At 40.8% G+C, this 12,878-nt stretch overlaps 1 protein-coding gene across 1 annotated transcript; it reads right to left on the bottom strand.

The window, feature by feature from the left end:
• Window positions 1–6,612: 6,612 nt before the first annotated feature.
• On the bottom strand, window positions 6,613–10,820 carry LOC311493782 (taste receptor type 1 member 1-like; the record flags this gene model as incomplete). Its single annotated transcript, XM_084552566.1, has 5 exons — window positions 6,613–7,818; window positions 8,160–8,280; window positions 8,596–8,802; window positions 9,630–10,355; window positions 10,491–10,820. Coding segments are annotated over 5 exons (2,313 nt in total), but the record flags the coding sequence as incomplete, so codon positions are not given.
• Between the last annotated feature and the right edge of the window lie 2,058 nt (window positions 10,821–12,878).

Genomic DNA, 12,878 nt, shown 5'->3' on the forward strand with positions numbered 1-12,878 from the left:
CTGTAAAAAGCGCGTTTGATTAATATGTTTAAAACACACACACACATCAGCATTTTTGTTGTGGTGCTCATCGCATTTCTACACACCTTGTTTCCAGCAATAGGTTTGGATTTCTCTACGCAGTCTGTCGTCGCCACCATTCTCTTAGTCCTTTCTCTTTTTTTGTTTCCTTTTAGTTAATCGCTTTCTCCCTCTGGCCCACGAATGCAGAAGTTGATCCTGAGTGGGTTTATATAGAGACACCCACTTAACATCTCAATGCGAACAGTCCCGCCTGTCTCTTGCGCTCAAATGAGCAGCACTCGAGTCACTTGGCAGATTTAGAAACCAAACAAGGGCATATGTTTATCACAATAATAATAAAAAAAAGAAGTATGTTTTAGATGTCCACATTGTTTGTGTTTCATATTCACATCACCCGAACTACACTGCTGTATATTTTAATACTGTGCTAAGCCAATGCAACGGAATTTCGTTCTGTGTGCATTTGTTATATCTCTGAATGCGATAAAGTCTGTCTGTTTATGAAATTAATGTTACAGACTGCAGAGGAATAGACTAAGGTTTCACATGGAGCCAGAAGAAATGGATCGTAAAGGCGTTTGGCCTCAATGCAGCACCTTCTGCAGGTGCCGAACATAAACACATGCACATACCACACATTGAGATTCAGTATACAGTCACTGGATACGCTGAGTGCAAATGGCCAAGAATGGCAACGTGTGGGGCAAAAACTAAAATGAAGCGTAAAAAAATAATAAATATTATCATAATGGTTGCGCTTGGTGTGCAGCATGGCCACCATTGACTCCTGTATTCACTCTTTTATATGCGAGTTTCACGCCACCAGGTCGAAGGCAGCACCGTGGTAATTCCCTCCGTGTCCCCACAACATTTTGATTTTCTGGTCGTCACAGATAGTAAAACTTTTTCCACACCTGCAACATTTACATTAGCCAAATTATTTGTATTAAGACAAAGCGTGCAACAATATATATATATATATATATATTTTTTTTTACATACACCACACACAATTTGGTAAGAAATATTAACGTATGCTGAATAGCTTTAGGACACTTTTACACATTTGGGATTTTTCTTGACTATTGTGCGTCTCCAGTTTTTGTCTTCATACCAGGCTCAGTGAGGCACCGAGGAGAATCGTGGGCCGCCCCTTGTCCCTGGTCCCTCGCCTCCCGATTTTCCACACTGCTCCCTGAAAGGGGCTAAGGCTTGGGAAAGTCATACCAGCTGAAACAATGTGTTGACTAAAGGCTCACTGCAGCCCACTGCGCATCTTGCGCCCACACAGATAATCTAAAAATACTATAAACAGACGAGAAAAAAATCCTTAAATCCGTCTCCTTGAGGAATACTAGCCTTTAGTGCTGTTATTCTAAGGTAAAGGTGTATCCAATTAACTCTATGGATAGGTTTTAGGGATGCTCGAGCATTGCAAGTGATAAAGAAAGTTGATTTTGTTTTCAAAGACACGCGACATTACCGAGAAACCCTTTCTCACATTGTCCATGACTTCTTGCCTCATTCTGTACACAATACGTGTTTTAAAACGACCGAAGGCCCGGGTAAAGGAGGGGGATATTTGTATTCAGTCTGAGGAGTGCGCGCATAAAAAGAGGCCAATTTATTGTAGCGTGCCACTGATCCTTTCTTTTCGCCTGCTTTGTGTCCACAGTTGGTTCACTTCTAAAGGAAACCCCGCTCTTCTCTTCATTCTCTTTTGACAAGATGGAATAGACTTCCTGTACGATCTGTCGTTTAATGTGAACTTTATTGAATAGCTTAAAATGTGCATTATTAAAAGTAAATTGCCACCTGCAGGCCAGTCTGTTTAGTTTTGTTTTTCCAACGTGGTCAAACACAATTGGCAAGATATTTCAGATCATTAAATAGCGCAGGCAATATCTGAAATAGATGTATTTTCTATTGTTGGGACTAAATTGATTGGCCTCGCAGAACTAAATCAGACATGATACATCGAATAGGCTTCATTTGAGGTCGTTGTCAGGCTTGTCAGGAGACACTAATTGCGTAAAAACCGAAAAATTGCGCGCTGTGGTGAAACCCCGAAGCATTTAATCGCTATGAAATTTGGCCGAGATGCTCTGGTGTAAGCGGGCTTTCTGGCGCCCTTTGTCCCATCTGCGCGCCGCATTATCTACGTTTTTTCACGCTTGGTTTTAACACAGGACCGTGGAGGGTTGATTTCAGCGTGGAGCCGTGGCATCACAACGGTCGCCTGTCTTGTTATTCTGCGCCACACAGGAGAGATTTCACCGCTGATTACTCGGTATAATTCCAATTAGTGTTCGCTCTGCTCTCGGGGATCAAAAGAATCAAAATGAATTTGCAAAATGAAAGGACGCGTTAGTGGTCCTATTAACATACTGCTCTGCAGTGAAGGAATGCAGCCGGGCTTTAAAACCGTTTCCCTCCAGCACCACATCACCTCACTCATACCCGTCGTTATGCCATCATCTATCCATTAGAATAGCGCAGCGAGAAACTTGTGTCCCGAACGGGAATAATAATGCAAGTGCCATTAAATGACAAGTTAAGTGTATGTTTATAAAAGGGACCAGGGCCATTGCTTCACTTTCACTTTTCAGCCCCGGGTCATTCATTAACCCTCTCGGACCTTTGTCATGGATTCCTGCCGGAGGGGACCCGACAATGCTGCTGTAATAATTGGACTATTGGGGAACTTGTTAACAACAATTAGTGAAGCAATTATGCAATTACTGCAATAAACTATTTTCTTCCTCGAGAGAAAGTGAGGCATTTGCAATCCAATGGTTGGGCTTATGCCAAAAAGTATAATAAAGGCACAAATGCAGAGGTTGTCTTCCATGTAGGAGACTTCAGAGGGAAACATTTTGTTTGTGAATAAAGAATAATATGTTTTAGCTATGCACGCAGTCTTACAGCTTTTGATATAAAACATCAACTTTATGCATTCTGAACGCATCTGAGTCTTTATCGGGCCTAATTAAAATTTTAAGCTGCAGTTTTTTGTGCTTTGCAAAAACGTAATTACAAATATATATATATATATATATATATATATATATTCTGCTGTTGTAAGGAATCCGACTTCTTTCCTATCTCAGAAATGGCCTGGTTAGCTTTGCTGCGTCTGAGTGCCACTGCAGAGCGCTGTTAAAATATGCAAACACTGGCCCATAATTTAGCTCACCGTGAGCGGAGCAAATCGATGTACCGCCTTCCATTCACACGGACCCGAGGCAGCACTGGTGTGACCAAAACGGTCATTGTGAGCAACAAGGCCGCAGTAAAAAAAGAGGCAGGTACACGAACAGGTGCACTGGGGAAAAAATAAATATTAGAAATATCTGCAGGATTTTCTGAAAAGACACGCGACGGACCTGTTGGCGAAGCTCTGATCAAACATCAAATAGAAACGGCATCATGAATTTCTATAGACTGGTCATCGGGTTATTTAAAGACTTCTTACTTTGGTTTGGGAGCACAATGGCCGCTGTTCGCCTGTGTGTGCCGGGGTTACCGCATGAAAGGACCAGAGGTGCACATTAACATCGCTTAAGGTTTTCTCAAGGACCGAAATGAACTGACTGGAAAGTAACTTTATAACTCGCTGGAGGATGAAGCCTTTGTGGAGCTCTGAACTGAAAGACACAAGTGCCTAACAAAAGGCGAGCGCCTTTGTTAAACACTAAAGCGCATGGGTATTGATGCGCCTTGAATTGCAAAACATCTGCCATTTACTCTGAGCGACTAGAGCGAGATTTGAATGAGAATAAGTGCGCAGTATTTAGCGCAGTGCTTTTTTTTTTTTTTTTTTTTTTTAGTCGTGCGTAAAACAACAGTCATATGAGCAACGTGGAAATTTAGTGTTTGAGATGAAAAACATATTAGATAGGCCTACAAACCAAAGAGGAAACTCATCCGTGCTTTCTCTGTTTGATAATCCTACCACAGTCCTAATGAATCGACTCTGCTGTCTTCCTAAAATACTTGTTTATTTTATTTTATTTTTTTATTTAATGCCCAAGTTATCTTTTCCACCTCATGGCGTCTTAGTTGGCTTGACGGTTTTATGACTATCAGACCTACTTGTCAGATCCTACAGTTCATTTCTAACAAGAGAGCATCGACTAAAAATTAACTGCAACCATCTCATTGCTGAAAGAGGCCCTGTTATATTGACAGAGGAGATGTAAGGCTATTCAAGTCCTCTCAACACTTCATTTAGTCATTAACTTTAGGTTTGTTGTTACTCAGGTTATCAAAGACACTGGGCCAACTATATATGTTTCGGCTGTTTAAAATGAATTGCCCCTCACATAAGCACAATATGAAATGCTATAATGCGTAAAGTTAGTTGTAAGTTGAGGGGAGACACGAGCATCCTGACCGGCGAGGGATACCCTCTATTCATTCGAAGGGAGATCATTTTAAGGCAAACCCCATATGGCCACAAACGCAAATGGCCTCCGTTTGAAAGTTGGTTTTGTTTTTGCTTTGGGCCGCAGAAGGATGGATCAGTTGCTGGCCAAGTTTTTCCCAGGGTTTTCCCTTTATCTGACCACAAGTGGAAAATTGGAAGGTACAAGTGAAAAGCCATGGGGCGTTCCTCCGATTTTCCTCGCTCCATATTTTGTTTAACAGAAATATGTGTCGACCTCGACAGAACAGACTTAAACAAAATAACTTTTCTTCTTGGAAAATACAGCTAAACAAAATGTTGACTATTAGAGCACTGAGAATGATTGATTTCATGTGGAATCAAAAATCTATTTAGACTTGCACACGACTTCTCACCTTGTAACTTTAAAACTTATTTTAATCAACCCGTCGATTTAAATCTTATTTTAATCGACAAGTCGATTTAAATCTTATTTTATTAGACCCGTCGATTTAAGTCTTATTTTAATCGATCCGTTCTGATATTATATCAGAGTGGTGACAGAGTTCACTTAAAGTCTCACTGACGTCGTGTGTGGCGAATGTAACTCCGAAATTGGTATGAAATTGTCAATTTGTTGGTGTCAGCGTTCAGCTCTCCAACGCGCCATATGCCATGCTAAGTGGCACTATTTACCAATTCGTTCCTAGTTTCACGGTCCGTCCTCCTCTTTTCCCTGCCAGGAAACTCAATGGCCACAACAAAATGGCAATTTACCCTCTGGAATTGGCGCATACCCCCTGCGGCAGGGGTCTTTCCGTTTCACTTGGCGGGGCACCCCCAGTCCCACTGAGCGTCACTGCGTGAAACTTTGACTTTCAAATGGAGAAAGAAGAGATCGAGCGCAAGCTCTGTCTCAAGTCAGCTGTTTTTATGTCTGTCAGGGCAACGTAAACCTGTCATCCGAGGGAACGTGGTGCCGTCAAGGGGCATGGTTGCATTATTGTAGCGTATCACAATAAACAGCTAACTAAATGATTGAATTTGAGGCAATTACTTGATTACTTGATCATATGATCTATGATCAAGTAATCAACTGATCAGAGCAAGGCATCTGCATGGGAAGTAGCAGTAAGGTCACCCATATGCACACAAACTAACTGCTCTGCCATTGTACTGCCTTTAAATGAAATGTAGTGCAACAGAGATGTAGATAAGTGCAACTGAACAGCAAGACTGTGTTTCTGTTGGGCAATGAGAAAGGAAATCTGTAACTTCAGGGGACTAGTATGGTCAGTGGTTTGAATCCCTGGATGAACAGAAATGAAACTTCCTTGCAAGTGGACATAGTGTCCATAACTGACAAAAGCAATAATATGAATTAATGAACATGATGGTCCATCTGCATGCACTCACCACCTGTTCTTCAATCTCAATAGAATACTTCTCAAAATATTATTCATAGGCTGTATATAGTACATAATCCAGTTTCTACTTGTTTTTTATAATGGGTATTGCCTCCATTCAGAAGATGCTTTAATCCTGGTAGTGCAAGAATAAAAAAATTAAACAATGTATGTTGCAAAGCGCTGGTTTGAGAAAGACATTAGAGGAATCAAAGTTCCTGTAAATGGTGGGACCATGTCTGGCTTGTTGATAGCATCACTGTGAAATGGTGCCACCATGTGGTGAGATTACAGAACGGCAACATCACAAATGTTGAACAGACATTGTTTAATATGCTTTATTGAATCATTTCTTCTATATATGCAAGAAAATATCACAAATGGTACAGAATGATTATGAGATGTCTCTAGGTCATTAAATAACATGTAACTTCGATAAAGATCTAAATAATTCTCCAGCAACCACATGCACAGTGATAATTCAATGATAAAGCAATGCTATCAAATGTATGATAATGTCACCTGTATGGCACTGTCGCTACAAGCAAAACCAAAAATAAGAACGTCATTCAATTTCTGTAACCGCTTGTCTTCTGGAGGGTCGCTGGAGCCTATCCCGGCTGTCACTGGCCAAGATGCGGGGTACACCCTGGACAGGTCACCAGTCTATCGCAGGGCTAACACGCACATGCACATGCATTTTCTGGCAGAGACATAAAACTAGCATCATATTCAGTCAGTTTGCAAGAATAAACAGAATAAGGAGCTGGATGCAAGATGTTACACTCACTTTACATCCACTCTAAAATAAGATTTGCACAACTGAGCTACACCAACAACCCAAACTTATCCGGTACTCGTTTGTACTATGAAAGGCAAACCTTCTGCAAAGCTGGCTGCAAAAAAATGTGCAAAGAATATCCAGGAAAAGGCTTCTCCTAAGAATCATGTTGCATTGAACAATCTCTGATATACAGAATTCAGCATGCAGCATGGATTAATAATCCAAAGTGATTTGTCTTTTCAAAGAACTCATGTCAGTTTTTCTAAGACATGTTATAAGTGGAGGCAGCTACTGGCTAATAGTTTTGGTATAATTCTGAATGAGTCCTTGGAAGTACTGCTGTGTGTTTTTGTGGGGTTGAAAAATAATTAAATAGCACTTTGGGAGAAAGTACCAAAACAGAAAGGAGTAGAGACTGGAGAGTACTGCCAGAGCGCTAAGAACCTGGATGTACTTTCCACGGTAAAGTGTGCACTCGGTGGCAAAGAAAATCCAGGTGAGGATCAGTAGGAGGAGGCAGAAGGTGATTGTTTTGGCCTCATTGTAATTTTTTGGAAGGTCTTTTCCCATGTAGGAGAAAACGAAGCAAAGGCTGCACAAAAACGCGAGTAAGAGTATAGAAAACGAGGCTGTTTTGAGATTGATGTCACAGCAAAGAATGGTTCTATCATGGTACCACGTCGTTTCGTTGTAAGGTTTAGGAGGTGTGTGGCAGTAGCTAACCAGCAGGATGAGTGCCTGAGTGGCAAATGCTGCAGAGATGATCAGCCATTGTCCGTGATATTTCTTCCACCAAGTCTGGAGCTTGGGGATCTTAGCAGCTATCTTGAAGATGCAAACAATTTGAAAGGAGCGCACGACAAAACACGCTAGACAAACGGTGTAGAACAAAAGAAATGGCAAGTACCTTAAGACACAAACAGAAGTGGTTGGTTTACCAAAATGAAAGAACACACTGATGCCAGAAAGGTTGAGGCAGCCTAAAATCAGGAAGCACATTGGTCCCCCAGCAGATCTGACAACAGGTGTGTTGTAGTTGACGGCAAAGAGAAGAGACATGGCTACTGTGATGCCCACCAAGGCCCAGGCCCCCACCATGAGCACTATAGCATTAGCGTCCGTGTATGGTATGTAATCCAGCACCCGTAGATTGCATGACGTACTGCCAACTTCAGACCATTCTGTCTCCTTGCAGCTGATGCATGTGTAGGGATCCGCTGTTTTGCACAAGAGACACATTATCAGTTTCTAAAATACCACTTGACTTGTCACAGTAGGGAAAGCACAAGCGTAATAATGATGGCACATTTCCATGAGGTTAACCAGACTGCCCAAAAGAAACAAACATATTGGCACATTGTCTTCAGTGGTGTACCTAGCTGCGTCTAATGGGTAAGAATAGGCTGTTAAACTTTCTCAGCCTTGAAAAAAACCATAGTCTCAAATTAACTGCCATTAAGGAAAGGATAGCAGAACTGTTTTTTTTTGTTGTTGTTGTTGTTGCTGTTGTTGTTTTTTATCCCATTCTCCATTCTTTTAAATGGAAATAATGATTTACCTGTGCTGTTGACATAAGTTCCGTTTGGACAGATTTCACATTTGAAGCAGCATTTGTGAATCCCGTTTTGCTTCTTTGCATATCCCACAGCACATTCTTGGGAGCACAGTGAAGTTGGCACCTGTAAAAGACAGTTATTCAGCCACAAATCAAATAAGTTAAGCAAAAACAACATTGGTGTGACGTCTAAGTGCCAGTAATAGGGTTTAAAGTGTATGGTATTGAAATGCTGACATCTCAAAAGACAGATATTTTAATCTGACATTCATGCAAAATACCGTGACCAACCACAATTAGTTGATGTTCCTGATCTAGTTTTTTGACCGTATTACTGGTATCAACTGATAAACAGATGTATGTCTTAGTGCCAAAATGTACCATGAAATATACTGTAAAATAATAAAACAACAACATACTGTACAAAATAACGACTTACTTCTCCGTTTGTGAACCACCGAATTTTGCTGCTGTTGATGAAGAAATGGAACGATGGGTAGAACCAATTCAAGCCGATCTCCTGTGCATCGCCACTCTCGTTCCAGAAAACTATCGAGTAGAATCCGAACTTGGGGTCACCGTTCTCGTTAAACTGGATAGTCTTGTTTAAAAGTGTGAAGTTTGACTTCTTCAGCTCTGCTAGAACCTGTGAATACGCAAAATGTACGCATTACTTGAAAATCGTATGCTGAAGATGCAGATGTGTGTTAGAAGACTTCAGACTTCAGACACACCGATCAGCCACAATATTATGACGGGAGAAGTGAACAACTTTGACCATCTTGTGACAATTCAATGCTCTGCTGGGTAACTAGCGGACCTGGCATTTGTGTGGATGTTACTTAGACATGTACCACCCACCTAGACCAGACCAGGCAGCCCCACCCCATAGCAAATGACACTCCTTGATGGCAGCTGCCATTCCCAGCAGGATACAGCCTGACACAGACACAACTCAAAACATGAAGAACAGCACAAGGTGTTGACCTGGCCTCCAACTTCACTAGATCCCAAACTGATCAAGTATCTGTGGGATGCACTTGAACAAGCCTGATCCACAGAGGCCCCTCCCCTCAACCCATAGGACCCAAAGGCCCCCACTAACAGCATCCTGTTGTCAGACACCACAGGACACCCTCAGAAGGCACATGTCCATTCTCTGATGAGTCACAACTGTTTTGGAGGCACAAGGGAGACCTACACAATATTAGGAAGGTTGTCATAATGTTATGTCTGATCGGTGTATGACTCAGATAGCATCTTGATCTTAATAAGTCCTGACAAATATATCTGAGTGACATGTTGAAACTGTTAAATGCATGTTATCCCATCCAAATGTCCAAAGAACATCAATGATGAGATAAAAAGACCAGTATATCATTTTCAAATTACAGACAAATCAAAGGTGTCAGAAACAAAATGAAGTAAAAGGTGAATCGAATAAAAAAAAAAAATAGCTGTTAGTGCACTTACCATGTATGGGTACACCGTGATATTGTTATCACATCCACTAGCTCCACATTTTAAAGTCTTGTGTAAGGCATGAGCGATGGCATATACAGCGGTATAAACGGGGAAAGAGAAAGATGGGTCCGTAGCAATGATCTGCTCAGCTCTCAGGCTGCTGCAGTTGCAGTCCTGATTACAAAACACACCTTGTTCTGTACTTTCACAAAGAGGCTGGATTTTGGTCGAATAGATAAAATCATTGAAGCCAGGTATTGTATCCACTGGCTGAGACACCCCAAGTACAGTTCCAATATTTTTGATTCCCCTCATCTTGGGGAGCTTTTTGTTTAAGGACCAAGTGTCCCCTGCTATCCACACTTTGTTGGTGACATTAAGTTGTATCGCTGACTCAATGAGACCCTCGGCAATCACTTTTGGAGCAAAAACAATAATGACATTTATCCTCTGTGTCTCTATCTGTTTGAACATTAGGGAGTAATGTGTGTTGTTATCGAGGCTTTCAGTGTATGCCAGGCAGATGTCTGTATCCTTAATCCTGTTCATGAACAACTCCAGGCCATCAATGCCATAATCACTGTCACTGTAAAGGAAAGCAACCCAGCGCCAGTTGAAGTGCAGTATGATCTTGACAATCACATCTATGGTGTCTGTGTTGGGATGCACCGTACGTAGAAAAGAGGGAAACTTTGCTGTTTGGGAAAAAACAGAACTGGAGGAACCGTAATTGACCTGTTAGAAGAGCAACAGAGAAATTCATCATTTTCAGTGAGGATTTACAAAAAAAAGCTGCCACAAATAAAATAATTAACAAAAACATATATTGTACTCCGTTGATTTTTATCATGCGATCTGTTAAAAGGTTACCATAGGAATGAGATCCACCATGAAGAAGGGGGCTACAGTCAGGGTATGAGTGCTTGTAATAGGACCGGCCACTGCAATTACTTTGGACAGATTCTTGTGTGGTCCATCCCAAGGTTGAATTATGTTGTTGACAGAGATTAATTTAAACATGCTCGGGAAATTTTCTGCATCTGAGCAGTGGTCAAATATTTTATACCCGAGAGACACGTTTGGCAGCAGGTCGGTAGAGTTGTTTATTTGCTCTACAGTGAATCTCATCAACTGAAATTTCCGGTAATCTGTAAGACTGAAGGATTGACTGAGGGCAAGAAGACAAGAGAGCAGGGTTAACGCGAGAGTTTAAAAAGTTGCTTGATAATGTCTTATTTGCAGTATTTGTAAAGGCTATAAGCACACTGTAAATATGGATTGACTAAGGACTGAAGTCAGACTGAATGACATCTAGAAACTTTCATCATGTAGCAATAAACTACACTGTTTTTTGCAAACTCTAAAAATATGTTTGTGCTTTTAGCTAGTTTCATCTTGAGAAAGATTTATTTGTTTAATCAAACTTACCTCCGGCAGTCCATAGCTTCTGGCCTTTTATGATAAACGGGGCCACTGACGTGATGTATTTCAAAAAGTCCACCTATTAGATAATCTCCTTCCAGGTGAAACTCTGAGGCTGGGATGGTGCATTGAGTAATGGCCAGTAGGAAAGTCCTCAGCAAACACAGAACATTAAGAAAATATTTCATTGTTGTAGCTCACGTTTCACCAGTCTAATTCTAATGTGAACTCTAATGGGATTTGTCATTGCTTTTGATATATTACACCACACCGCCACACCGGTGATGGTTCAGCCTCATCATTTCCATGCATGTGGGACTGCATTACGTGTGATTAAAAAAAATGGTTTTTCACAAATCAGTATGCAAAAGCATCGATACTGGCGCTGCAGGTTTAATGTCTGTATCAGGAAACATTCAGGTACTTATGTTACATAATATTCCTTGTTCACTTGATATGATGAAAATACTTAGTTTTTAAGTCATTTTGTGTGACAAATGTGTGACAAAAAACGACGAATAAAGCAAGAAAAAGTGTTTAAATCTAGGAAATGACTCCTTTTTTTTTTTTACAGTCCTTTTTATTTTATCTAGGATTTATTTGCAATAACTGCTCATTGACTCCTAGCGCGTAAACCAAATTAGGCTCCATCTAATTTAAAATCTTGGCACCAGGAACAACATTTTGAATTTTGAAATTTTGGTCGGAAGTACAGTCAATGTCACTGGCCCTTTAATCAGCTTTTTTAAATACTGTCTGGTTCTTTCTCCCTCAGTCTGTGGCTCTTGGGCTGTAATTCCTAACAGTTGTCTTATTTCTATATGTCATGGTATGGTCTTTTGAGTATTTTGTGTGACCTTTGGTCTCGCCTTGGTTTTGGTCCTCATCTGTTTTTGTAGTTGTTTTTTGGATACCCTGCCTTTCTTGCGGCATCCTTTGTTCCCTGGAATTTTGAGTTTTCACTAAAGTCATTTTGGCTTCCTACTCTTGCTCCCTCCCTCGCTATTAATAATGACAGATAGGAAGTGAAATTTAAATCCAACAAGAACAAAACATTACAAAATAAAAACAAGTTCAAAGGCAATACTGAAAAGATCTTATAGGCTTGGATATTGTGGCCTTTTTCTGACAAAGACAAGCAAACGTTAAAAAGGTGCCTACAGACAAAGATGATGAACATCAACACAGCCTCCTGATGTGATAGAGTCAGAGTAAAATTCGCATTTGAATTTTGGAATATCAAATGCAGTGTCTTCATTTTAGACAATTATATTAGGACTAACATATAAATGATTCAGTTGTGGCAAAAACCTGTTTTGTATGGACACAGTGACCTCACCAAAATCTAATCAGGTCATCTTTGAGTCCAAATGACTTGCCTTTGATTTACCTTTCATTTAATATATACCACAACCTGGATAACTGAACTTTTTCACAGACATTTTATATCAGTTTTGAAAAATTTCCCTCAAAGCGTTCTCTGCTGGATGGTATTCAAGAACCTCTTTGAGGGCAACAGAATTGTTTAGCATGACCTCTCCAAACTTCACCCATGTTCTGGATTTTGCTTCTGCAGCCGCTGCTGCCTCTGCCTTTTTTGCCTGCTAGTACTTCTATCTATTGAGGAGTCAGGAGTACTCAGAGCATGACCTCCTGCTAGTCCTGTCTCTTTTTAAAATTAAGGATTCCAGTGGGGTCTTTTTCAACTGCATGTCCCATTCACCCCCCCAGAATATGAGAGTTCCTACAAGGGTGAAGTGAAAGACATTCGGAACAGCGACTTCTGCCAATCTTTCCCAGTATGAGTGATTGGGTCTACTGATGGAGTTTGGTACT

Source organism: Chelon labrosus, assembly GCF_963514085.1.
Source record: "Chelon labrosus genome assembly, chromosome: 10".
Taxonomy (NCBI): domain Eukaryota; kingdom Metazoa; phylum Chordata; class Actinopteri; order Mugiliformes; family Mugilidae; genus Chelon; species Chelon labrosus.